The 27,864-nt window shown below is 37.4% G+C and overlaps 1 protein-coding gene across 1 annotated transcript in view; it reads right to left on the bottom strand.

The window, feature by feature from the left end:
- Positions 1-27,864, bottom strand: part of TAF4B (TATA-box binding protein associated factor 4b) — a 182,353-nt gene that overhangs the window by 57,378 nt on the left and 97,111 nt on the right. Inside the window, 4 exon segments of the mRNA XM_020968729.2 lie at positions 1,161-1,277; positions 18,406-18,462; positions 22,048-22,173; positions 25,963-26,093. Coding sequence (XP_020824388.1) covers positions 1,161-1,277; positions 18,406-18,462; positions 22,048-22,173; positions 25,963-26,093 — 431 coding nt within the window.

Genomic DNA, 27,864 nt, shown 5'->3' on the forward strand with positions numbered 1-27,864 from the left:
CCCCTTTTCACCTGTTTCTTCTTTCACAATATGCTTAATGTGAAAAATGTTTTATATGACTGCATACGTATAAGCTATATCAAATTGTTTACTGTTTTAGCAAGGAGGAGGAGGACAAAAAACTGGAACTCAAAAAAGTTTTTTTAAATGAACACTAAAACTTGTCTCTACATGTAATTGGAAAAAATAAAATACTACTAAAAAATCCACAGCTAGTCAAAAGATCAACCAATTCATGAAGGGGAAAAAAACTGAGTAGAAAAGGAATTCATATTACTCAAAACTTTGACACGAAGTTGGATGTACAGATCATTAAGTAAAGTCATCAGCATACATTTGTCTTGGATAGGCACAGTAGCTATGCCTGGAGGAAGATAATAGGCTGAAATCCATGTAGCAGGTTTTGTTATTTATCTTTTCATGATTAATATTCTTCTTATTATGCTATAGGACCACAAAAAATGGGATAAACAATTTGTGAAGCTTCTAAACTGTAGACGACTCAGAAGGCAATGGAGACAATGGTGGGTAGAAGCAGGCAGCAGCATATTAACAAATAACAACCAACTAGAGATGGGATTAAGGTTAGACAAGGTAGGATATAAAATATGGTGGACAGTATAAAACAGTAGAACAGGGACCTTTTAATATTTTTGATACAATTCAGGACTTTATAGCAATTAAAGCAAAAAAAAATAGCATAATGTAACAATGACTGCATTATATCGATTTTACCACGTATTTAAACTCCAACTGTTCCTGTAAGGAAATAACATTGTGTTCTTTCTTTAACTTAGGGCTCATTTAGGTTCTGGGTATGGTTTAAATAAAAACCCACAGGGGCAAACAGATAGTTTTAAGAAGATAGTATAATAATCAGTCTGCCTAGAGACTAGGGATAATTTTGAATAGTTAGACATAAATATGGATAAGAGAATTAAAGACACATTTTTAGAAGACAGCCTCGGAAATTGGGATCTGATATAGTAAGCAATGGAGAATCACTATAGATTCTTGACCTGAAAAGTGATGTGTTCAAAGGGGCATTTCAGAATTTAAAAGCATTTACTGAGCACCTGTTTTGCACAAGAAATTGTACTTATACATATTCATTTCACATTTGTCTTTTTATTTCTTATAAAGACAGCGTATTTTGGTACCTCAGTTCCAGATCCAACAACAGAGTCCAGTGGTCTCTTCTTCCTTGGTCCAATGGCTGCAAGGGCTGTAATATTGGCATCTCTTTGCTGCATCTGTGCCAACTCTAACTGCTGCATCTAGTAAATAAGGAAATACGATGTGAATACAAATATCTGAGCAAATGTCATCCAATCCCACCCACCTTCCACTTCAATACAACTATTTTAATATAATAAAGCATTCTTCCATCAAGGATATTTCTGTACGTTGCAATGCCCAATAAAAATGGGATTAGAATTTTGTTGTTGTTCAGTCATTTTCAGCTGTGTCCAACTCCTCATTACCCATTTGGGTCTTTTTTTTTTCCAAGGAAGCAAAAAGCATTTATTAAACATTTATAAGCATTAGGCACTGTGCTAAGCATTCAGGATACAAAGCAAAAGCAAAAACAAGCCCTGCCTTCAAGAAATAAACATTCTAATGCAAGAGATATCATAGATACAAGATATATACAGACTAAATGGAGAATAACCTCAAAGAGGAAGGAATTTGCAACTCCATACCACAATTAAGCATCAGAGTAACATTTAAATAATTATAACCTCCAGGATCAAGTATAAAATCGTTGGTTTGGTATATAAAGCCCTTCATAATCTTTCCCCCTGCCCCAACAAACTTTCCAATCTTCTTACACCTTAAACCCTCCCACATACTCTAAGATCTGACGTGAGTCTCCTTGCTGTTCCTCAACACTGGTGTTCCTGATGCTCCGTCTCGGCTCTGGTAATTTTCACTGGCTTTCTCTCATGCTTGGATTTTTTTTCCCTCCTCATTTCCACCTCTTGGCTTCCCTGGATTCCTTCAAGTTCCAACTCCATTTGGGGTTTTCTCAGCAGAGATACTGGAGTGGTCTGCCATGTCCTTCTCTAGCTTATTTTACAGATGAGGAAAATGGGGTTAAGAAACTTGCCCAGGGTCACACAGCTAGCAAGCATCTGAGGCTAGAGTTGAACTCAGGAAGATGTCTTCTGATTTTCAGCCCTGGTGCTCTACAACTGTACCATACTGCTGCTCCATGAGATTAGAGTACCAGTGGTCAAATATATAAGCACCAGATTAGCATCTAAACAAAACAATCAAGGGAACATTCCCAGTCTTTCCTATGCTGCCTCCTTAACACACTCTCCTGATCTTAATATTATAGGATAAAAAAGAGTGAAGTGTGAAGAACAGGAATAAAGTCCTTTATCTGAGTTTCTGCCCAATTTAATCCAGGTTTAAAATGATAAAAGATGTCATAACAACAGATATAAAAAGCTCAATCAAAAACAAAGCTTTTCTGATACAAATGGGTAACCCAAAAAAAATCACGTTTGCATTCTGTGCTTTGGTACAAAATGTGATCCAGAGAAGGAATTTCTTTAATATTTATTTCTGTGGTTTTAAAAAACACAAGAAAAATATATGATAGCTATTTTGAATAGCATCAATCACACACAAATTCACAGCACAGACACCTACAAACTGACATTTTTGGGGAAATATGTCAGCTAAACTACTAGAGCAAAACTAGATTCAGGGGTGTGTGGGAGAAATGTACCATTAAAGTCAAAGAGGAAAAACAGCCAAATTGGGAAACATATTAGCACCCTGCTTTATCACCTCATCATGGTTGAGATGTTAAATGCTATGCTATAAAAATGAGAGAAGAAAAAGAGCTCAGAAGTGATAGGAACAGGGCGAACTACTGTATCTAGAGCTAACCTTTTCCAGGAGAATCTGCTTTATATTTAGTAGATATGCCATTTGTGATGGGGGTAGGGGTTGGAGTTGGGGTGGAGGGGAGAGAGAAGGGAAGGAAGGAGGTCACGTGCGTGTGCGTGTGCGTGTGCGTGTGCGTGGTGTGTGTGTGTGTGTGTGTGTGTGTGTGTGTGTGTGTGTGTGTACACAAGCCCTGAACTTCACACTTCTGGTCACTGACCAATAGGATTGGCTGTTCTCTAGCCAGACTGCAGGGTGACTGACTAAGTAGCTAAGGAATTACATAGTCAAAATCTGCTTCTATGGTTTCACCCCACTTTTCCTAGTTCTGCCTTCTGGGGACAAGCAAAACAAAGCTAAAACTTTTTCCTAGTGGATAACCCTTGAAATATGTGCAGTAACTTAACCCACTCAAAAAAAGTTTTCAGACCAAACACTTCCAGTTTCTTCACTTCACTTTCTTGGGAAAACAAGATATCCTGTCCCCTTACCGTAACAGTCAACCTTGTCTGGATGGACTACAGTTTGTGAAAATCCTTCCTAAAATGCAGTACCCAGAACTGAACACATAGCTATGATGTCAAATGTACAAGGACAATCACTTGTCTCATTCTGGACATTCAGGTTCTAATAAATATTCAAAGATCATTTCAGAGATTTGAACTGCCCTGCATTTTCAAGTCTCTACTGTTTAACCACATTCTTCACACTGCCTTCTCCCACCCCAATTTTTGAATGGGTAAAACTTATTTTTTAACTAAAATGTGTAATTATTTATCCCTATTAAAGTCTCATGATGAACATGGCCCACCATTTTAATGTGTCAAGACCTTTTTGCACCCTGCCTCTATTAGACAGTTTTATGTTTACTGCCAATTTGATAAGCATGCCATTTAAGCCCTTGTCCATGATAAAAAATAGGAGAGAAAACAGGACCAATAAGGGATCTCTGAGGCTCTCATTAGAGTACAACTTTCAAGGTGACATTAAGAAATTAATGACTACTATTTAGGTCTAGTCATTTAATCAGTTTTGTTTTTGCAATGTTTTCTTGATGTTTTTGCCTTCTGAATCAAGTAATTAAAAAAGTATTTATTAAGCATTTACTATATGTAAAGCATTTTACTAATAAGCACCAAGGATACAAATAGGAAAGTAAGACAATCCTTGTTCTCAAGGAGCTCACAATCTAATGGGGAAGAGAATACATATGGAAGTTGCAAATCAGAAAAAAATGGTCCCATAGTCCTTAGAGGGTAGCAGCTGCGCAGATGATGATGCCTCTTCATTAATGTCATTTTCACTGATAAAAAATGTCATCAGCTTCTGGTGTGGAATTATTTGACAATGCCAAGGACTTTGGTGACAAAAACTTTCTTTTCTGGGTCTCCAACAGTTATGGATAAAGCACCTGCAAGAGCAGCTGCCAGACTGCATCTCTGCAGGGGCTTCTTCCCAGGGTAATGGCTGAGGGCACTTGGCTGGAAGCATCACTATTCCCAAGGCTCTTGGGATTGGGGTCCTGGACTACCTCCATCAGGGTCCGAGGGGGAATGGTGATTAGTGCGGTGATGGTGGTGGCTCAATCTGCCAGGCATATGGCTCCCTTCTATCTCCTCCTCAGTGTGCCCTGCTGCTTCAGCGGGACTAACTTGCTTGCCCTGTGAGTGACAACTGGTTGGGGACTGGTGGGGACAGCCAACACTTCTTCACAGGAGAGGCCTCCCAGCTCAGTGGCTGTGAAGTATAGGCTACCCTGAGAAGCAGGTAGCAAAAGAGATTATGAGCTTTCCTGGCTATAAAAGGGAGTGCGACAGTATGAGTATGAGTAGATAACAGGTAAAGAGGTGGTAGGGTAAGTCCAAAGACTAGTTACCTCAGAAGTTACTCAGTTTCAACCTTTGAGTAATTATTTATCCCTTGGGTCATGCCAAAGCTCTGTAGGGCCTAGGGCCCAACTTTGGAGACCAGTGCTCTAGAAAATAGAATACTGTGCACCATCTGTCATTAAATTAGTTCTTAATCCATATAATTAAAAAATATAGCCAACATCCCTTCATTCTGACCAACAGGGAGAGCATGAGACAATGTCAAATCCTGAAACCCAGATATAGGATGTCTCCTGATCTTGAAAGCTTACTACTTTAGCAAGTTACCCTAAACAGTTTTTATTCAACAATCTAAATGCTCACAAACTATCCCTTTAACAATGTGTTCTACAACTGTGTCAAAAAATGAAGCTAATTTCTCCCCCCACACTTTTTTTTTTGAAAATCAAGGCATTTTTGCCTATCACCAATCCTGTAATACCTCTTATTTTCCAAAATTTTTTCAGTTCCCAAGAGTTCATTTAGGGTTTATATTAACATTCATTATCAACCCAAATTCACACTAAACTTTAGCACTCCCTTATTCTACAAAGATCTTTAAAACATCTAATTTGGTCAACAAATCCCTTGTACATTTCACAGCTTCTCTTTTCTCCTTCATTAGAACTGTTGTGTTCTTCCCACTGCATAGCTTCCCATTCTTTTCATGTCAACTTCCCTTATAGAATGTTGAGCCAAGGAACCTATATTTCCTCTCTTAACTCTTTTTAATACATTCTTCTATAATCTAGAGTATGTCAGACTGTTACTAAGATCAAAGACATAGAGCTGAAACCTTGGTGACTGAATCCAAATCCCTTGGACTTCACAAACTCTAAGATGCAGTGGTCACTTCCAAGTATCCTATCATTCCAACTTTAGCAGAAAAGTTCTTCCTTGTTTATTAGAATGAAGTCCAGGAGAGGTTTCTTCTTTTGTTTCTTTTATCTTTTGAGGAATGAAATCATCATAAAAGATCACAAAAGGGGATGCCTACACACACACAGCTGAAGTCACTCATCATCATCATCATCATCATCATCATCATCATCATCATCATCACAATATTACTAGCTCCTATGCTCAGTTTTGCTGTTTCTCAAATTTATCATTACATTTCTTCCTCTTGGCCAAATATACAGTTCCTACCATATTGCTGTTTCTGCTTTAGACTCCACTGTTTCTGAACCAAATGTTCTCCCCATAATGCTGCTTCTACTATAGTTTGCAGATTTCTTCCAAGGTGCTAGCTGCATCACTGAAATGAGTACTCACAGTGATGTGATCACAGGTCCATCAAATCACCTGTGTTCATACTCTTAATACATTTTATTCCATCACTCCTTTCATTTAGTCTGTTCCTTCTGAATAAAGAAAGATATATTAAAGATCTATTCTAGTCCTAATCCATCAAATCATCAAATCACATAACATGTAGAGTCCCTTGCAAACCTTAAAGTGCTATATAAATGTTAGCTATTATTAATATCATCATCATGATTCACATTTCAAAAAAATCCCAGTGATGCTAATGAGGTCATATTTGCCCCCTTCCATAAAAATCTGTAGTTCTAATTTTTACAAGATCCTGATTAGTACAAATAATGATTCCCCATGAAGTATTCTCATGTATTTGAATTTACATTATTTGAAGTTATGATTAATAAAATATGCTAACTGCCTTTAGCCCAGTGGAAATCTAAAGTACAATTTCAAATGGTGCAACCATTCTGGAGGATTCATGATTTATACTAAGACCTAGCTGTATTTTGTACCCACAAATGGCACTTTTATATATACCAGTATGAGATCTGGGTTTTACTGCTGCTCTCACTTTTTGGAAATTGGAGTGCCTAGCTTGGAAGCAGGAACACCTCTGATATACATTGGCTATGTGATCTTGGCAAATCCTCTGAGCAATTCTCTAAGACTTTAAGTTGCAGAAAAAGTGCTGACCTGCATTGGTAGAAAGAGTTTTCTTACCTGAGTATTCCCTTTCCTATTAAAATCACAGATCTAGTCACTATCACTATTGCTTTTTGAACTGTGCCTCCTGTAAATTTCTGATTCCTCTCTAACAACATTTTTCTTCTCTGTCATTCCTGATACTTTCTGTATTATCTGGCTTCAGAGATTTTGCCTGTCCTCTCCCTTCTTGGTTTAAAGCTCTCTTAATCAGACTTCCCAGTCTCTAGGCAAATATATTTTAAAATCAGCCCTTGTTAAAAATACTCAGGTATAAAATAAGAATACTGAGGTATAGGCCTATCAGACCTATACTTCAAGCCATGATTCAAAAATACAATTCTTATTCTCTGTCACCATCTCATTTAATATACTAGAAATACCCCAAATGTGTTTATCTCTTCCACGGCCACTACCCTCAATCAGCAGTAATGATGACGGACATGACTGGTGCCCTTAAATTTGTCAATTTCTTGCCCAGGTCTTCCTAATCCCTAGCAATGCTACCAGGTTTCTTAACAATGGCACCTCATGAACCTCCAGTAGTGGTTGCTACTGGATTTTAAAAGTCCTTCACAATCTGGCAGTCTACTTTTCCATGATCCAAGGTCATCACCTTCTTTCACACACTACATTCTAGTCAAAGTAGAGTACTTGCTGCTGTTCATATATGATGTGCAATCTTCCATCTCTGTGACTTTGCAAGAACTGTCCCCTTGACAAACCACATGCTGATTTGGAATCTTCAGCATGTTAGGATCAAATGAGGGAGACTGCCACAATACATTTGGCAGACTCCCTGTGAGGTCTTTATGGCTAACTTATAGGAAAGAGACGGATGAGAGAAACAATGGGTGGGCTGTCCATGAGTAGCTGATTCCTTTCTTCATGCTGAGTTTTATCACAATATAACATTCACTACTCACTAACAGTGAGAACCCCACATATACTTAGCATATGACAGTGTTAAATAAGTGATCAATAAAGCTCAAACTTTCCTTTTTATTTTCCCATAATGCCCCCTAAATGTTACGTACATGATTAGTTCATAAACAAGGACTAGAAAAGAAAGTGTCATCTTCTATTTGCTCCCAAAAGCTGTAATACAGATTTTTTTTAATTCTGTCTATTAAGAAAAAATGAAATTGCTAAGAAAATGTCTCAGAAGCTGTAAAATACCCTTTGTTGCTGCTGGCCTTTTTAATAATAAAAAAAAATAGCATTTTAAAAGTCTGATGTTGACACAGCCAGAAACTTCTATGTGACAAAATAACCATTTTAGTTAATCTGACCTGCAGCAGAAATCAAAAGGCTAGGCATGTTTTAAGTCCTTTCCTATAGAGAAATGGCATTTGCAGTATAGCTGTAATCATACAAAATGAAAGGTTTTAAAACTGACCTCTGTTCTTCACTTCATATTCTACCTAGTGAATTATTTTTCTCAAGGTATGGGCAAATTACACTTTTCTCAGCTTTCTGAAGTTTCATGCTCAAAATTTCTACAAAGTTCATAACCCCAAAAGAATGGCTAAAGGACCACTGTCTTTGGATGGTACATTAAATTTAAACCTTTGAGAAAGTTTCTCACAAATAACCACTGCAATACACACATACACAAACAATATACATATATGTATGTGTATATATATATATATGTATACACACACACACACACACACACACACACACACACACACACACATATATAAAGCATATCTCTGCCAGCAGAAAGATTTTTTTTTAAACCCAGTAGTTTTGACTGGAAAAGCATAAAGTTCAGGTACTTTTGATATCAACAGTGAGTGAAGATGACAATTTAAACAAGTAAGTTCACTTTGGTATAAACAGTCATCCACCGAGCTAGAGGCTTGCCTGGGGAAAGGGAATTTCATTTGCTCCACCATTCTCACATACCAGTATCTTTTACAGCTAGCTCCTTTTTGATTCCTCAAGCTAAAATAAGAGTTCTATCAAACTTCAGTTTTAAGAAGGTATTTTAGCCAGAGTTTTGACAACTGGTTTCTAGTAAAACATATTCAGCGACTAACACTCACCATTCACTGTTCAGCAAAACTTAAGACCTGCTCAATTGCATAGGCACTGCTCATTGGATACTGGTCTATATACTACAGAGACTTCAAGGATCCATAATTTCATCAGTGGGGGTGTGCCTTCCACCAATAATTTCTCCATGTATTTTTACATGGTCCTTGAGTGTTGCTGGGGCTAATCTGGTGATAAGCAAGAAGGACAGGGTTTATTAAGTACTGCATAGTAAAAGGAGAAATATTTTGTGTATCAAGAGGCTTATCATGTCATAATGAGTTGAGAGATAGCCTCAGAATCAGGAAGACCTCTGACACATATTGACTATGTAGCCTTGGAAAAGTCACTTGACTCCTCATTGCTGTAGGCAACTCTCTAAAACTATAATTGCAAAGAAGGTAAAGGAACTCAAAGAGAAATTAAAATCAATGCCCTAGAAATACAGTTCTTTGGCATGATATAACTGAGCGAAACAAGAGGACAATTACAATAGGGCATATTCTCATGCCTGCTGTTCTAAACTCCGATTCCTTTTTAAATAAAATTTATGGTTTTGAGCTACAGCTTAATGGTATGAAGTGATCTGGTTTAGAAATTATACAAGCTTTGAGAGTTAAGCTCCATGGAGGAAATTCTGAATAGAAAAGATTAATATCTTTCAAGGACAACTAAAGGCAAGGAAAAATAAAAACTAGTTTAAAAAGAACCATATAAATAGGCAAAGGGGCAGCTAGGTGGCGCACTGGATAGAGCGCCCGCCCTGGAGACAGGAGGACCTGAGTTCAAATTCAGCCTCAGACACTTGACCCTTACTAGATGTGTGACCCTGGGCAAGTCTCTTAACCCCAATGCCTAGATCTCCCCCCGCCAAAAAGAAAAAAAGACAGAAACAAATAGGCAGAACTGGATCTTTTAGAAGAAATAATAAGTGAAATATAAGTGATGTATGTGATATGATGGGCTCCCTAGACATAAACACGGATACCCAACTAGAAGCAGTGAATCACTTCACCTGTTATAAAGCTGATAGTAGGCTCAAAGAAAAAGCACTAAGGGCTGTAATCCTTCTCCTGCTGTAAAGTATAAGTAAAGGAGGCAAAACATAAAACAACAAATATAAGAAACTCAGAAGGATGTGGGTAGATATGTACAAATTAATGAAGAGTAAAGAATACAGAAGCAGGAGAACATACACAATGACTACAATAACAAATAAAAGATACAGAAAGACATTACAATTTTTTAAATATTCAAAAATCTATTTTGTTTGTTCCCCCAACTCTGCTCCACTAAAAAACAAAACCTTTGTAAGAAATATGCATAGCTAAACCAAAAAAAAAAAATTCCAGCACTGGCCATGTCCAAAAAAGACTTATTCTGTACTGTGGGTCAAGGTGGGTAGCAGGAAAATTAAGATTAAACAATGTTACAAAATTTTACCCTCCTCAATAACTGATGTTGCATTGAGAACTATGAGATATATATAGATAGACAGAAAGATATATACACATACACACACTCACACACACATATTTTTTAAATTACAGTTTATTTCCTGGTAAAGAAAAAAAAGACACATTGAGAATTGTTCCTAAGAACTGACAATAAAGTACTTTCCTCCTCTCAAAGATAAGGGAGATTATGTGTACAGATTGTTGAATGTATTATCAACTATAGTTGCTATGTTGGTTTGCTCTGCTTAGTTGCTTTTCTTTGGTATAAGAAAGGATTCTATGAGAGAGGGGAGAGATTTACTAGATTTAACGGGGTTTTTTTTTAAGCATCAATAAAATATTAAAATAAAAGGGAAGTAAAAGATTGGAAACTAAAGTTATTGGAATCACACAAGTCTATCTCCAAAAAAGAAATTATTCAACAGTCATCTAAACATTTCAAATAACAGTTGTGACATTATGGTTATTCTCTCTGCCCATATGGAATACAATATGTTTGTCTTAGCAGACAGCATGCTTGAGTTGCTATGGCTAAAAAAGGCAGATCCTGTGGCCAATCTATTTGTGATGAGTTCTCCAAAATCACTTAGGATGGACACCAGATCCAAGCCCATATCCGAATTCTTTCTGGCAAGCTGGCAAATGCTTTGACAATCCAAGGTCATCTCTATACCAGTCGTGTCTGTACTATGAAATAGGATTAGGGTAGGACTCTAACGTATATTAAAGCAAGCAAAATTATAGTCCAACATCAATTTAAACCCCATTTTGTTGTAAGAATATGGCATACAATATATTAATCCTAGTGTTAGGAAGCAGTAAGTATAGAAAAGACATGGGAAATGGAAAATTATGAAAAACAAATGCCATGCTATAAGCTTACATGTGTCATCTAACTATAAGTTGGAAAAAACAAAAACAGCTAAAAAAGAATAGCTAATGGAGTCTGAGGAAAATTATGGCAAATATACCATGAGGTACTAAGCTCAGTTCTTGCTCCAACTTTCATAATGAGTAATTTGCTTGACTACGTCAAGTATGTGAAGTTTCATCCATTTGGTTACTCTCTCTACCAACAAAGATCACAACCCCTCTAAAATTTTGTAAACAGTTTTCAAGGCTGAAAAATTCTACACCCTAGAGCCAATCTAGTGATGACCTTCTCTGAACTTAGCTAAGCAGTTCTCTAACAAGACACAACAACCTGGCTTTTTTCCAGGGCAGTGGGATCTATCAGGGCTTACAGTCCATTGGCCTAACTTTCAAGAACTTAAGAGTCATATCCACACCAGAAAGACAGTGGAAAAGGACTTCACTTTCTGAATGAGAAGTTATACAAAAATAAGTTAGTATTAAAGTCCAAAAGGCAATTATTAGTTCAATCATGCATTTCAGAGTGCAAATAATTTGTCTGTAACTACAGTTAAACATCTTGTTCAAGAAAATCCTCCCTCCTCTCCTCTCCATCACACTTTTAGGATTCTTATGAGTACTTACATGTAAAAACCCTTGACCTTACCCTACACTTTAAGAAGGTTCTGGCATATCTGATAAAAACCACAATTTGAGGGGCAGCTAGGTGGCGCAGTGGATAGAGCACCGGCCCTGAATTCAGGAGTACCTGAGTTCAAATCCAGCCTCAGACACAAAACACTTACTAGCTGTGTGACCCTGAGCAAGTCACTTAACCCCATTGCCTAGCCAAAAAAACAAAAACAAAAACAAAAAGACCCCCACAATTTGAGAGATTTATCTCCCTACTACCAGTAAGGGAAAGATATCTACATTAGTCAAGTTTTCACTTTCTTAAAAATACTCCTTGACTTGTTCCTTAAAAAGTACCATCCTATATATGACAGAATTTTGTCAAAGCTATGAAGGTTGCCCTAGGATATATGCCAAGGGAGCATCTGAAAAGCAAGGCCTAAACCAAAATGCCAAAAAATATGCCTAAATTGAAAATCTAGAAGCAGGAAAGTCACTACCATACCATTAAAAGGTCAAAATGGATCAAAGTCAGTTCTTCAGAAGGAAATATAAAAGAAAAGGGATGTTGACATGGGATTATGCAAGCCTGAGAGATTTACCCCCTCCCTACAAGGAACCCAAACAAGCCTGCATCACGGACCAACAATACCCATGTGGTTATCTTCATCACAGCCTACCAGTTGGCCATAAAGCAAGAATTCTTGTGGAAATCGCTGAATAAAAAGTGACAATAAATACACTTATGTTCATGTACTATTGTTTCTGTGCTAAAGGAAAGAAACCATCCTACTACGGAGTGGATCTCAAAGGTGGGAGATATCTGATCACACTGCCCATCTTCATGAGCCCAGACACGGTCCTTGCTATGAACTAAACAAGCATCACACCAAAACATTAACCAACTTCAGTATTCTCACTGATTTATGCCTTCTTTAGCTTAAGATAGCAAACTTATTATAAATAAGATTCTACAATTAAAATTTCTAAACTTAAGCTGCAGTTTGTACTATAAAAGCATAATGATTGACTAATCTTGAAATCAAAAAAGAATACCATAAAACATATACAAACAAGTTACAAGATTCAGTATCTACTACCCTCTCAAAGAAATCCACTGAAAACCTATATATAAAAACCAGGAATTAACCTTTGAACTCTCAAATTAATCATTAGACAACATTCTTCATACTCAACCAATTCAAGGCCTGATTATTTCCACCCAGAAAGCCACGTAAACTCCCAGGACAGAAGGCTAGTGGGCATGAAATTTGAGCTTTCTGAACTTCTGGAGACTAGAGATCTTAGTAATGATATTAAGTCATCAAGACTGTCCCTGCTCCTTCTCTTTCAGTTCAAATAATGTCTCCTTGACTCTGCCTATCCTATCTACTCTGAGGTGTATCCTGTAATAATGATGCACATTCCCCTTCCCTTTCCCTAAAACTGGTGTGACTTCATTCATTCAAATACAGCTTCTAGTCCAGATAGTATCTGTCTCCACCTTCCTCTCTTATAATACACATACATATACACTTTACCTTTCCTTTCAGTTCTTCCTCAAGAATAATTTCAAACACAAACCTGTGGGCTTGGCAAAGAAATGTCTCTTTTATTATTGTTTTTGTTTTTAACAACTAGTATTTCTCATTACTGATTCTTCTACTCCTTTACCTTCTATACTCCACTGCTTTCCCTAGAATAAAAATCAGAAGAATGTTGTTCCCTGACCATCTACACTAGGGAAAAACTTATAATTAGATTTAGGAATACTTTGAATCTACTACTGAAAGAAGCATGAAGCCCCAAATGAATTGTGGTGTCTTCTTTATCGTGTAGTATTAACTCAACCAAACAAGAGGGTATAGTCAAGCCTCTATGATGTGCCAACTCTTCAAATAGAACAAATGAAATCAATTAGCCTCTGAAACTCTTCATTAATATTTAGAGAAGGGCTATCAATTGCTTACCATCAGGTGAGCTGAAGAGCCTAAAATTTAAAGTACCCTAGTATTACTGTTTTAAATTCAATGAAAAAGTCTCATTTGGTGATCAGTAATGATAAATGTCCCAAGATCCCCACATGACCATATTTTTCTTTATCTCATCCTTAGTATTTATGAAAGAGGAAAAAAAAAAAAGATTAAAGCCCCTCCCCACTTTCTTCTTTCAGAAGATCAGTGTTTTGAAACCTTTTCATCTCTGTTCTACTACAGACATATCCTTTTTATAGCCTGTGGTCTCAACAATCTCTCCTCTCCATAGTGCATTAAATTTGAGTGCTAGAATTTAGTTTTTAATGAAAAATTTCATTTTGCCCTCTTCAGTGTTCCATGGCTTTAGGCCCACTCAAAACTAGTGTAGAGTTTAAACATAGATTGTTACAATTTAATAGCTGGCCTATTAAACTAACAATGTTTCATTGACTCTTAGCTTTTCTAATCTCACCTTAAAAATATATACTTTTCCCTTTCCTTTCCTAAGTCACATCTCTTTGCCTCTGTTACTGGCCTTATCACCCAACACTTTCATTTATTATTTAATGCCATTATATCGCTATATACCACATGATGTTTAGTGTGGCTTACATTATTTAACTTTTCATATAGCATCTTTTCTGTAGATTGTGACCTCCCCAATATTTCAGAGTAAAGCTTCTTATTCCCCTGAGTGTTTTAAGTACTTGACATGCATTGCAGTGCATGATTTCTACTGGATACACAAGGAAGCTAATGGACCAGCAGGTGAATTTCTTGCACTCTCACTTACAACTCGCTCTTTCTTCATTCATTATTCTAACACTTCATGGAAATGGGAATGTTGGGCATTGCTAAGGAGAAATTAAATTAATTCGTCGTCTCAGTATGTGCAGATGCATTAAATACGCATTTCCCAGGGGAGGAAGAAATTCAAAGGGAAGTAGGGATCACAATATAACAAGTGATTAAGGAATCAGAACGCCTGAACTTTTAAAGGCCAGATGGCACGCACCCCAGAATTCTGGAAGATACTGCAAAAAGGGAAAACACTGAGAATTAGATGTGCACTGTGTACCCTAGATTAACATCACAGACATGTCTGCAGCTGCACTGAATGCTGATGTTCCTCCTCTTTTGAAAACAGGATCTAGCAATTAGTAGATCTGTTTAAACCTTCGTGTGAATCAGAGGTCCTTGTGGGGTGCCAGCACTTGTGTTTGAGAGAAGTATCCAAGAAAACTTCAGTAAAGCACCTCTTTTTAGGTAAAGGTTTTTCAGACGGTGAACTGTGACAGAGAAAGAGGCGTTATCTATTGTTTTAAAATTTTAAGGATAGCCGGCACAACTGCTAAAAAGGAAAGGTAACCAATGAAGTCTGAAAGATAACATTTGAACCACAGGGATAACACCCACAGACAATGCAGTCAGACTACAAGAATATTTTCAAACAAAAGGGCAACCTACAAGGTCAGGAAGAATAGTATGTGGCATGAAATACTTCACTGGAACAAGGACTGGCTGGAGGCAAACCTAAAGGAAACCTAAAAAGAAAAAGAATGTACCAATAGTGACAAATCTGTAGGCAGTCAATGGAAAAAAAAGAAAAGCAAATGTAGGACGCCTTTAAAGGCTCTCACAATTTAGCACAATTTGTCCCTGGAAGACTAACACCCCCCCCCCAGTCCCACCCATCCCCCAAAAAGGGAATGAATGGCTTCAACTAGTGCAAAGAGGAGAATAATCAAGCATTAAGGGACATAACAAAAATCTTTTTTATGAGGACTCTTAACCAAGAAAGGTAAATAAAACAGATTATAAAGTCAGATTTTAAGAAGTTATTCATTTTTCTAGGATAAGAGTCCAAGTCATAAAGTAGCATTCACACACACAGCTCTTGGCAAACTTGCTCAGAGTTAAGAACTGCTATATAACCTCTCCAAACTTCTCCAAAGCTCTGAATTCCAAGTAATGTTACTGTTACCATTAGTCCCATTCCAATATTGTGTCATCCCAAACAGCTACTTTCAAAAAATGAAAAGAACACCTCTGTCACAAACGACTCAATGAGCATCTCTTCAGAACTGAAGTACATCCTGGTATTCAAAAACCTAGGGGACAACGGCAAAACTAGGCATCAAACTGGATTATCTGCTACACACACACACACACACACACACACACACACACACACTCTCTCTCTCTCTCTCTCTCATCTGTGTGCCATGTGCTCTTTCTTCTACACAGAAAAATGTTCCTCTCTGCTTGTTGAATTTATTCCCATCTTTTCAAAGACCAACTACAAGGCTACTTTCTGATATCACTCCCAGCTAGTAAGAACTTTATCAGGCCTGACAAAGCAGTCCTTTTAGCACTTTTCTAATGTGCTTATTATTTATTGAGCATTATTTCTATATAGTGAATGTATGTCATAAAGATCTTATTTATCTAAATTCTAAATTTTCCCCTCTGCTGAGCACTGCCTTCTTAATAAATGCTGAGGGAACTGAATAATCCCTTAACATGGTTTTTAAACATTGTCTTAATGGTAAAAGAATCAGTGGTAAGATTTTTGCTTAGTTGTTATTCAGTGACTCAATTAAGAATCATATGGTTTATCCCTTTTCAATATCACTTTTCTTTTGTTCATAGGATCACAGATTTAGGACTGGAAGGGACCTTACAGGTCACTGAATTCAACCCCCTAATCATTCACTGGAAGATCCTCAGACCCAGATGTTTTAAGTGGCTTCCTCAACATCATACAGGTAATAAAACTGTAGGAGACCAGGATTCAAACCCAAGTCCTCTGACTGCAAAACAAGGCTTTTTTTCCCCCACTTTAATTTCTATCTTGTTTGAAAAAAGAAGAAAGGTACATAAGTTACTAACTGTTCCCAAAATAGAGATTTTTTTATGCTGTTATTTGCTCTTTAAAAAAAAAGGTGCCCAATCCCTTCTATTGATTGGGAATATTTTTAAAAACATTGTTTTCTCAATGCCATTGCACCTGATGCATTAAAAACCCAAAGGGAAATAATTAATCTAAAAAATCCAGCTGCTTATGAGGGTAGCAGAGGCAACATGAGACCTTTAAGGATAAAAAGTAATCAATCTGTCATTTTCTGGAAATCAAGACAAGAGGGCAAGAAGACTTAATCTTTAACCTAAATTTTAGAAGCACAAATTCAATTCAGGGCTATAGTAGGGAGTATAGTCCCAAAATAAAGCTAGAATTCACTATGACTTAAATAGCATTGTTTGTTCAGCTCCCGCACTTAGGATTTTTAGGTAAAATCTGCATTGGAAAGAGTTAGCTCAAAGGTATTTTTAGCTTAAAATAAAACCGTTCCCCACCCCCATCTCATGATCCCCTTCCTAAAAGACTGTCCACTTGATCATCCCTTCTAGCCCAATCCCCAAACTCCTTTACCCCCAAATCCATATATTTTCTCTTTCTACTTTAGTGAAAACCCACCACACAATTCATCGCAAGAATATCTTACAAGATTTCCATTTGTTTTGCCTCAGCTCCTACATTAATCCAAACAATAAGGGCCTTTAAAACATTCATAAATAACCTGCTGCTGCTGCTGGCACCTAGGAGCCAAGTGCAGCAATGTTAAGCAACAACAAATTTCATAGTTCAAGAGGCACAGTTAAGGAAAAAGGTTGCTCAGAAAATAGCTCTCATTTAGCACAAATATCCTTAAAAATTGCATGAAATCAGTCAAGTAACTATAGAAACCAATTTCTTCAGCTCCATATCACACGTCTCACACCTCAATTGTCTTTATTATCGTCTGCTGTCAGATCCTTAATCAGAAATGTGAACAGGCTTGATGATTTATTCAGCAGGGAAAAGAATCTGTAGGTCAAGTGAAAAATTTCACACACACCCCCATACACACCACATCTTCAACCTTAGGTACTTTCATTTCATTCTGTTCCCAGTAGCTCTGGGGGCAACTCCAGTGAGATCCAATATTAAGGCTCAATTAAAATAAGCTCCAATTAGTGGAGCTTTTTTCTCTGAGGCTAGAAAAGTCAGGAAATGGATATTGGGAAATGTAAAAAGTCAGCTACTGAGAGGAGGCTGCAGACATAAATGAACTTATTTGTTGATTTCTACAGTTGCTATGCAGAGGCCTCTGGGAGTAAAAGCTTAACCAGTCTAAGCTATAAACTAAAACCCCTGCAGCTAAACATGAACTGTGTGAAACAAGGGCTCCATTCCAGAACAGAAAACTGCTGGGCCCAGAAAATTAAAAGCCAGAGGCATTTTCCATTTAAAACTAAATCCCAGTACCGCCTCCCAGCCAAAGAATTATAAGCAGTATCAGATTTACAAAACGAACAATTACCCTGGAAAAATGTAGCCTATTGTACAGTCCCAGATGCTAAATCTCAAAAGTTTCTTTTTTTTTAATCCCACATTATATTCCTACCAAGTGCACTGCTATACTTTACAAAGAACCATTTCTAGACAGGCCTGAGCCTTGGAAATAAATTTTAAAAGGAAAGCTCATAATTCATTGACCTTATTTGAAGTACTGCCCTTGCCTGTGGCAGTTCCTGTCCTACCCCAAGGCCTCTGCAAATGGTATGCCACAGCAAAATAAACCCTGACCTAATTGCTGGCAGGCGAGCACTGCTGCCACCCTTCTCTCAAACACAAAGGCAGCGAGCATGGTGAGCTCGAAGTCTTACCTCTTTGGCTTTCTGCTTTAACCGCAGCTGCTCTGGATCTTCTTTATTAGAACGACTCTATCAAAGGAAAAGAAAACTGTAATAGAAATTACTAGCATCTAAACACCACGGCAGCCGTTAAATATTTAATAAATGACAATTTTCTCTTGTGATTGAAAATCCTAGCTCCAGGGGCAAATGCCAGAATCCAGGTTTGGTTCCCCACCCCCTTGCTTTCCCCCTCCACCTTCTCCCCCCTTGTTCTTCAGCTGGGCCTGCTGCTGCTATTGCTGCTGCTGCTGTTCTAGCCTGGAGGAAGCTTATGCTGAAAGTGATGCTAACACTGTCAGTCAGGTCCAGTTGAGGCATGACGTTGCTCATGTCAGGAGCAGACATCAAAACCAGATGGCGTGGAGAGAGGGGAAAAGAATGATGGTTTCAGACTCAAGTACCCCAACCAAACTGTGTTGATCTCCTAGTGAAACCCTTCAGGAACATGGTGCAGAGGAACTCATAAGCTGTTTCAGGTAGTGTTAAGTCAAGAACAGAGCCTGGCTTTCACCTCAACCTCCTAAAAAAAAAAATCTGCTTCTTTGGACATGGGAAGAAAAGAAAAATGAATACATCAAAACTTCCTTATTGGTTTAGTAATCCACTACAGTCTAAACTCTTCCTCATCTACTCAACAAATATTTGTTAAACATCTACTATGTTTCAAGGCAAGAGGCAGCATGACCCAATGGCCAGAGAGCTGGCCTGGAAGGCAAGAAGCTCCAAGACTCAAATCCATTCTCTGACATAGTAGCTATGTAATTCTGGACAGCCACTCATGTCTCCATGTTCTAGGCAAGTCCTCTGTATCAGTGAAATCACAGGCCCAGGACCCTCCCCTCATTCTTTATGTTACAAAGCACTTATGCTAGGCATTTTAAAAGATACCTTAGGCTCCTATAGCTTAGGAAAGGGTTAAGACAAGAACACAGGTATGATGGAACATAATAATTCTAGCAGACTATCAGCTTCTTGAGGACACAAATTGGTTTCATTATTTTTCTGTGTGTCCCCGGTTCTTAGCACATTGTCTGACACACAGAAAATGCTTAATAAATGCTGATTGGACTATAGAGCTGTAAAAACAGATCTAGGAGTTTTAACTATCAGCAAGTGCAAAAGTTAGCAGTAATTGGGGTAACACACATATACACACACCAAAAAAAAGCTAATGCAGTCCTGGGCTACGTAAAGAGAGGCACGGGTTAGATTTCAGGAGTAGGAATTCTATTCCGACTCCACTCCACAATCACCAGACCTCATTTCAGCATGGCGTTCAATTCTGAGTGCCACCATTTAAGGACACTGATAAGCTAGAGAAGTGTCTAGAGGAGGGCAACCAAAATGGTGGTGGGCCTTGAATCCATGACATATGAGGATGGGCTGAACGAACTGGGTATGTTTAGCCCAGAGAAGGCTGAGGTAAGGATAGCAGGACCTAAAATATGTGAAAGGCTGTCATGTGAAGGAGAGATTAGATTGCTCTCTCTGGCTCCAGAGGACCTGCCAGGAGAGATGGGTGATGTCAGGAAAGATGTCCTAACAATTAGAGCAGCTGAGGCTGCTTTAGAGGTTCCTCTTCCTATAGTCTGAATAGCTAATCATCATGGTATAATGAGTTGAACCCGGTGACCCCTGAGGTTCTTTCCAACTCTCTAATTTTGTGATTCTGAAGAGTGTAAAAAGAGAACTATGGGGATTTAGGGACAGATGCCATGTTTTAAACAAAAAGGAAGAGCTATTAAATTCTGTAGTAAGAGAACAGAAAATGATCTCTTCCTGACCCCAACAGCCACCAGTTCATAACCTGGAGCAATGCATTTAAATACAAGCAAATACAATCATCTTGACAAAGTTATCCAACCCATATAAATCTAAGCTAAAACTTTTTCTAGCTATGAAATTCTGCAATCACTAACCAAACAAAAGGTGAAGTGCTTTCCTTTGTTGTACATGTTTACCTGCTACTAATTTCACTGAATAACCTCTTGGCTATTTGTATTATAGGACAACATAAAAAAAAGAATTAAGATTTAAGAACACTGTCATTTTAAAAGCCTCCATTAAGTAGTTGCAAAGTTCTCCTTGGAACAAAAAAACTAATTAGTGAAAGCTCTAATTTTAGTTCCAATTCTACCAACATAACTTTATTTCAATGCTAACCAATGCAAATAACATTTAATTATACTGAATAGGTCCAACAGTAAAGAACCCATAAAGGATTTGTGACTGAGTGGTAGTGTTGGGACCTCACTCCACCAATGTAGACCACAGTAATTTAACATTGTCAGTAATTCTCAAATTTATCCTCTAAATCAACATCCCCTTCTAAACTGCCATTTCTCAGTCCTGGCCTCCCTAAAAGAGAAGTCTCCCCAAAGAATGAAGGATAGTGGGAGAGAAGCAGGTAAAAGGCGTTTCTATTTTTAGGATTTCTATACTGTTAAGACTGAAAAAAAAAATGAGAAAGAAATTGTTACACCTATAATCGCAGGATTATAGTTTTAGAAATAGAAGGGACTCTACTGATCCTTTGTTTATAACACCTCGTCCTTTCTTTGTCCAAGAGTACTGAGGCCAACAAGAAAGGATCAGTGGGATAGCAGATGCTAATAATAGCAATAATGGAGTTGAGGGATAAGAGAAATGAAACGTAAAATAAGCTAATGGTTGTGACAAGAAGGCTATACCACGAAAGTAATCAGTATACTACTGAATAGTTATGAGGAACTCGGAAGCTATTATCCCTGCAAACTATGCCTGTAAAACAGATAAATGCTCCTCAAACTGGCAATTCAAGAAAGGACTGGACAGGTTTGGTTAAACTAGAGGACTGAAAAGTCTCTTCCAACTTAGATTCTGTAAAACTGAGAGAGATCTTAAAGAAATATTTCAATTGTGGAAGAGGCCAAGGAAAGACTGGGAAATGACACTGAAGAGTTACAAAGTCCAGGGACATGCTTTGGGAAGCTCAGCCTTTTAAGGTTGGCTGCCATAACTCAGAGTTGTAAAATATTTAAATAGTTGGTAGGTACACTTGGGCTATCGTAGATTATCAATGACTATAGACTTGCTTTCACAGGATGCAGAGCTTGAAGAACTTTAGAGGTTGGTCTCATTTTATAGGTGGTGTAGCTTAAACCCAAGAAATTAAGTGACATGGTTTGCCCAAAGTTCCATCTGGCATAAGAAGTCCAATACAACATTAAATAAAAATCACTGCCACAGCATTAGTACCCTGACTTTAATCTACTGTTTTTCCTTCTACCATCAAGTATTTTTGCTTCCTCATCCATTCCCCTCCTCTTTTTTCCAATAATACTGCTGCCTGCTCCTCAAACTCCCTTCTCTCAAATTCTCCTTGGCACGTTAATAAACCATTTTTAAAAACCCTATAAATGTTATGCCTCAACGGATATGTATCGCAACAGACTAACATGACTAGTATCCTTGACATGCAAACTAAGTTGATATCAGAATCAATATTTTTCTGAAATATTTTTTGAGACAAAATAAGTATATTTTGTCTAACATAACTAAGAAGGCAAGCAATCAAATGAATCCTGACCTCATCATCGAGTTACATTTACTCTAAGATAAGTAGGCCCCTACCTTAGCTGCTCTGAGCAACATCTCTCGTTCTTCTTCATCCTTTCGCTGTTTTTCGATGTGATCCAGCTTCTCAAGAAATCTAAGTTGTGACCTGGTATCACTAGACATGACATAATTTTCACTCTCCTGCAAAGAAACAGACAATGATTATGGAACTGAGTCTCACTTCATACAGATAGCTCTTTGCATAACAAAAGCTCATGATTTTTAACACTAATAGAATGGAAGAGACACATGTGAGGAGATAATATTTACATGTCTGCCACCTTCTACCAAGAAGGTCTTTTATATCTTTCCTAGAAATGGAAAGGTAATAATTAAGTGGTTATTTTCCCCAAAAGTTTAGGTGAAATCACTAATTCTCCTGCCTATATCTTAGAATATCAAAATAGGAAGTGTCATCAATAAAAAGTTGAAAATAAGATTGAGCTACAAACTACATAATCTAAATTACATAATCTACTACTTAATACTCAAAAGGTTGTAGGGAATCATCCATCCCATGGTTTTCAAATCAAACCAAATTTTAAAATGTAGAAAGAATAGAGAGAGAAGAGAATAGCAATAGAAAAAAGACAAAAAGATAGGAAATAGTCACTTCCCCTAAAGATATTCTGGTAGAAGAACAGTCTCACATACATTCCTGTTAAAATTATTCCTTGTGACTTAAGTTCTTTGTAAAATTCAGAACAAGGTAAAACCTTATTTAATGTTATAAATACTATACTGGGCCAAAAGCTGGTACAGTTTGCATTTAACTGATAGGTATGTCTAAGAAACACAAGCAATGTTCCACTAACTCAAATACTCTGGGTTAAATAGTGAAAAGTCTCTAGAGTTGGTATTTTCTAATATTTTTCATGAATACCACTACAACTTCACATGTCCCTCTGCCTTTTTTAAGGAGGAATGCTAGATTTAAAAAAAAAAAAGTTCTTGCCATCAAGCTTTTTAAAAAGATTCTCCCTATTAATGTTAATTCATTCACTTAAGGATGACCTTTATAGCAAATTTTGAAAAGAAATGTTTCTTGAAACATTTAATCCAACAGCTAGATACTTTTTAAAACCTCTAAAATCAAAAATACTTTCTGTCCCCATCCCCATCTTTCTTTCATTCTTATACTTACAAGGGTTTCAAATAACCAGGGGAGGGTGGAGTAGGGAGGGTTTCATATGCCCAGAATTCTACTTTTAAAATTAAATTTTTATTGTTTGTATTTAACCAGATCAAAAAGCGTATTACATACTTTAAGAGGAAAAGATGTAATAGTACTACTTATTTTGCTTAGAGTCTAATACAAAAAAGAATCCTCATATGCTTTATAGAGTTAAATAATACAAGATAAAAGTATGGAATAAATTACAGGCCAACCATAGAAGTGTATAAACAAAATCACTAGTGGTTTCTTAAATACCGCATCTTTACCCATTTTCATTTTCAGACACTCTGGAGATAGTTTACTGACAGGATTTAATTTAAAATGGAACACAACACACTAAATGAAAGGGGGGTACAAAGCAGAGTTTTGGCCCAATCTCATTGCCATGCTGAGATCTCTCTACTCAAATACAGCTGCCCCTGGCATAACCCATCTTTCTTTACTTTTCCAGATGTTGCTCCACAAATGAGCCCCTCCCTCTCTCTTCTTACTGAGTCCCAAACCTTAAACAGTAACCCTGACCTCACCACGTTCCTTCCTCTCTATCCAGCTGGTAGACCCAACTGAATTCTTCATGTACAAACAGAAAAAAAGGCATGCTTCAAAGAATTTTAGGACTACTATATATTAAACACTCTACTAAGAATAAATGAAACAACACAGACCAAATGCCATCAATGCCAAGAACCAAACCATATCCAATGAAGGAAATGTGACATCTCCCGGGGGGGGGGGGGTGAAAAAGTGAGCCATCTCTGCAGCAAATGTCCTGTAAAGAAGGTTATAAAGCACATCTCTTCAGTGAGAAAACACCTGGCAGCAACATCAATAGCAAGTTATGTGACTTGCTGCCTCTTTAAAGAGTTCCATTTACATGAATAGGAAGCACTGCAAGAGAGTCTGTGTTTAAGTATAGAACTAAAGAAAGCAACCCAAGGGAAAACACATCAGAAAGTAGAAAAGTCAGCAGCAGTCAGTGACAAGAAGAACTGCCCCTTCATAAGTGTGGCAAGTATCTATCACAATGGCAGAACAGACGGTGAAAAAATGATGATTCAGATGAGCTTGAAGTACAAGAAAGAAGCTAAATCCATGCACCATGGACAAGGGTGATGACAATCAAAGCATTCAAAATTGAAATCAAACAGGGCTAAATTAAGGCAAAGGAGGATGTAGTAGCTGCCTCTCTATCTGAATAACTCCTTTCATAGGGAAACATGGGGCAACGAGGACAGCTGTATGGGGCAGAAAGATGAAGAGGCCACAATCTTTTTCCTATGGAGGTCTTTAAGGTAATGAATATGCTATCCCAGCTTGCTAGGAGCAGGAAAAGCCTTAGAACAGATGTTGTCAGCACATACAATAAGTTCCAGCCTAAAAACTACATGCAATAGCATACTGAATGGTATTCAGGATGCTAAACACGACTTTTAAAACAACAAATTCCAAAACTTTGTTACCTAGTATTGACAGACTAAGTTAAAACTTGTATAAGAACAATCCAATGAAAATGTGGCTACACTGATGCGTGCATACTTAAAACAAGAGTATAGCTGCTTTAAAAAAAAAAAGAATTAGAGAAAGAAGCATTGCTCAAAAATGTAAAAAGTAACAAAGCTTTAGAGATTGAAGCTCATTTTTAATCTGAGGAAAAAAACCAGAGTTAATAGAAGCTATAAGTATGCTTCAAGATAGATTAATATTAGAAGTTTCACATGCAAAGTTTTCAGTTCAGTCTAAGACTAGAGAATAATAAAAAGTATACACAGCTTCACTCCCTGGGGCTCTGGAAACAGTGTTCTTGATCCCTCAGGTTTTGTTTTTCCAGAGTCTTTTCTATTGCTGAGTTAATACGGCTATTGCTCAGCCCAGCAAATTTTCACTAAGAGAATTATCATGTTATTTGTAGACCTCAGCCACAACAACCCAATCCTCCCAAAGGTCCAAGTGAAGTACAGAAAGTAAGGCAACTGCTCCAGGGGACTCACCTGTGGTGTGGCAGCTCATATTCCCCTGGATTCCTCTTAACCTATGGCTAGAGCACCATGGTGGTGACCATATTACAAACCCCAAATGTTTTAAGATCTTTCATCCCAGCCTTTTGTCATTCACATGCAATCTTACTCCAAATGCAATTACTGGTATTCCTTGATGTAGGAAAAGAGATAGGCTTACTCACCGCCCAATCATTTCTTCCTCCCCAAACTAACAACTGCCTCCAGTGCCTTCATCTTGAGAATGGCTAGTGAGTGTGAGCACATCACCAGGGACACTACGCATTTGGATCTGTGATTATTACCAATGCAGGCAGTCATGTTCACCAGGGACATCAGCTTTCATTCAATGGGTTCCTGTGCCTTATATTAACAGGGAACATGAATGATAAACCATGGTGCTACCATTTTTACAAAACTAAAAGGGAGACAGCATGGCACTCTTTAATTTACTTCTCTTCCAACATGAACTTACTGAGGTGAAACCTGAAGTTGAAAGTTTTAGTCTCTGCCACCACAAACCCTTGGATAACTACTTAAATTTTAATTCTATTTTTCTATGTGTACATAGAAAACATGTGCATGCTCTAAAATGATGCAACAATTAAGAGTATGAATGATTTTACACAAATACCAACTACATAATAATTTAACTTGGCTAGTTTCCTTAGGAATGTGAAAACACAAAATAAATGGACCTTCTAAAATGGGAAAGAAGGAAAAAAAAGTACTCAGAACTTCCTTAATGATTTCCTTTACCTTGCAGGTTGTCATTCGATGCTGAGCAATTATAGTCAGTTTCTCTATAAGGCCTCGTAATCGCTCCTGCGTAGCATGGGAGATCAAGTTCACAACATCAGAGTTAAGTTCCATAATGTCATGCCTTTTACCTGTGGAAGCAGAGAAAATCCATTACATGTTTTAGCAGTAGCTGATAATTGAAATAATTAGCACAGCAGGTATTCTGTTCCCCCTGGAAGTCATACCCATTATGAATAAAGGTTTGGAGATTATGATTTTCCTGGTAAAGTCACAACTTCAAAGATCTTAGACATTACATTAATAAAACTTAGCCTGAAGCTTCAGAAAATATAGACATTGTTTCACTTAGCCCCTGGAATCATTCTCCATGCAAGGTCATTTATAGGACAAAGTTAATAAGAACACAAATCAAGTCTAGTGTTCAAGGGAGAGAACAATAACTGTAGAAATTAGTGACATATTCTGTTAATTTTAGTAATTTTTAAAACAGAAAATTACATTGTGCCCTGTTTAACGCAGTAGTTGTTAACAATTCATGCCATTTACTTAAACGAATTTCGAATATGACTATTGTCTCTACACGCTTGTTAAACCCTACACATTTCTTGTTCATGCTTAACTTTATTTGTGACTATGAGGTCATTATTTCTAGGAAGTAACAAGCAACCTGGTAGCCAATTTATGAACAGAATCAGGTTCCAAAGTGTCATCTCATATGTCTATTTAAAAATCTCTTACCAGAGTATGCCTGTTACTAGCCCCTTTCTTATTAAGAGGGGAAGGTAAAGTTCCTTGATTAAATATGGAAAGAATAATTTCATAAAACAATTTAGACTACATACCCAAAGGTAAAACATTACTTCAACGCTTCCTCATTAGTGGCTAAAGAATATTTCTGAAGTGTGTATCCACCCACACACACTACAAACTTAAGCCTATTAATGTACATACAACAGTAGCCAAATTAAAAGTCTTTTAATGGTGCTGAAAGTGGTGTGTGTTTGGTTTTCGGACATGTCCAATATGGGTATTTATTTTCCTTGAGTATGATGGTTAATGGGGAGAGAAAACAAATACTTGTTAATTGGGGAAAAAATTTAAAAATTAAAAATTTAAGTATGTGTGTGATCACGCACACAAAAGATTATGAGACAAATCTTTACCCTCTCACCAAAGACAGAACAATTCAACTCTCTTTTTAAACTCTTTTCAGTTAATAAGACACCATTTAAATGCAAGGCAATATGCAAAGTACTGTGCTAGGTCCTTAGGATACAAAAACCAAAACCAAAAAGTTCCTGTCCTCAAAGAGCTTACATTCTGTGCCATTATCATTTAAAATACGGACTTTTGCTTTAATTGTGGCAAAAGGTATAGCACAATAGTTTGAGGCTCTGTCTCCACATTCGGCTTGGTTTTCTCAAAGAACCTTTTATAAATCACAAAATGCTTCATTACTTCCTTTCAACCTAGGAACCTACAGGCCAGACAGTAGGACAGCAAGGTTAGAGAAAAGGCAGCTCTGATAAGTCTGGTTTCCTTTGCAGGAATCTGAAAGAGAATGTTCCTCTCCAATATTAAGTAGGATGAAAAACCTAAAAAAGCTTCCTATGGCCTCTTCAATCAGACTCTGATTGCATGGTTGTAGTCAAAAGACTAACTGATCACAGAATGAGAACTGGAAGGGACCTGAGCAGTTATTTAGTTGAATCCCCTCTCATTTTACAGATGGGGAAACTGAGCCTCAGAAGTTAACAGACTTACTCCAGGTCATATGGGTGACGTTAAAGCTGGGATTTAAAGCCCATCACTTTTTCTAATGTATCACACTGTTTTACTGCTTTCTCTGACATGCTATGAATTCATAACCACATAGCAATACAAAAGCAGAAAATACAT

Source organism: Phascolarctos cinereus, unplaced genomic scaffold (assembly GCF_003287225.1).
Source record: "Phascolarctos cinereus isolate Bilbo 61053 unplaced genomic scaffold, phaCin_HiC Scaffold_4;HRSCAF=312, whole genome shotgun sequence".
Classification (NCBI taxonomy): Eukaryota; Metazoa; Chordata; class Mammalia; order Diprotodontia; family Phascolarctidae; genus Phascolarctos; species Phascolarctos cinereus.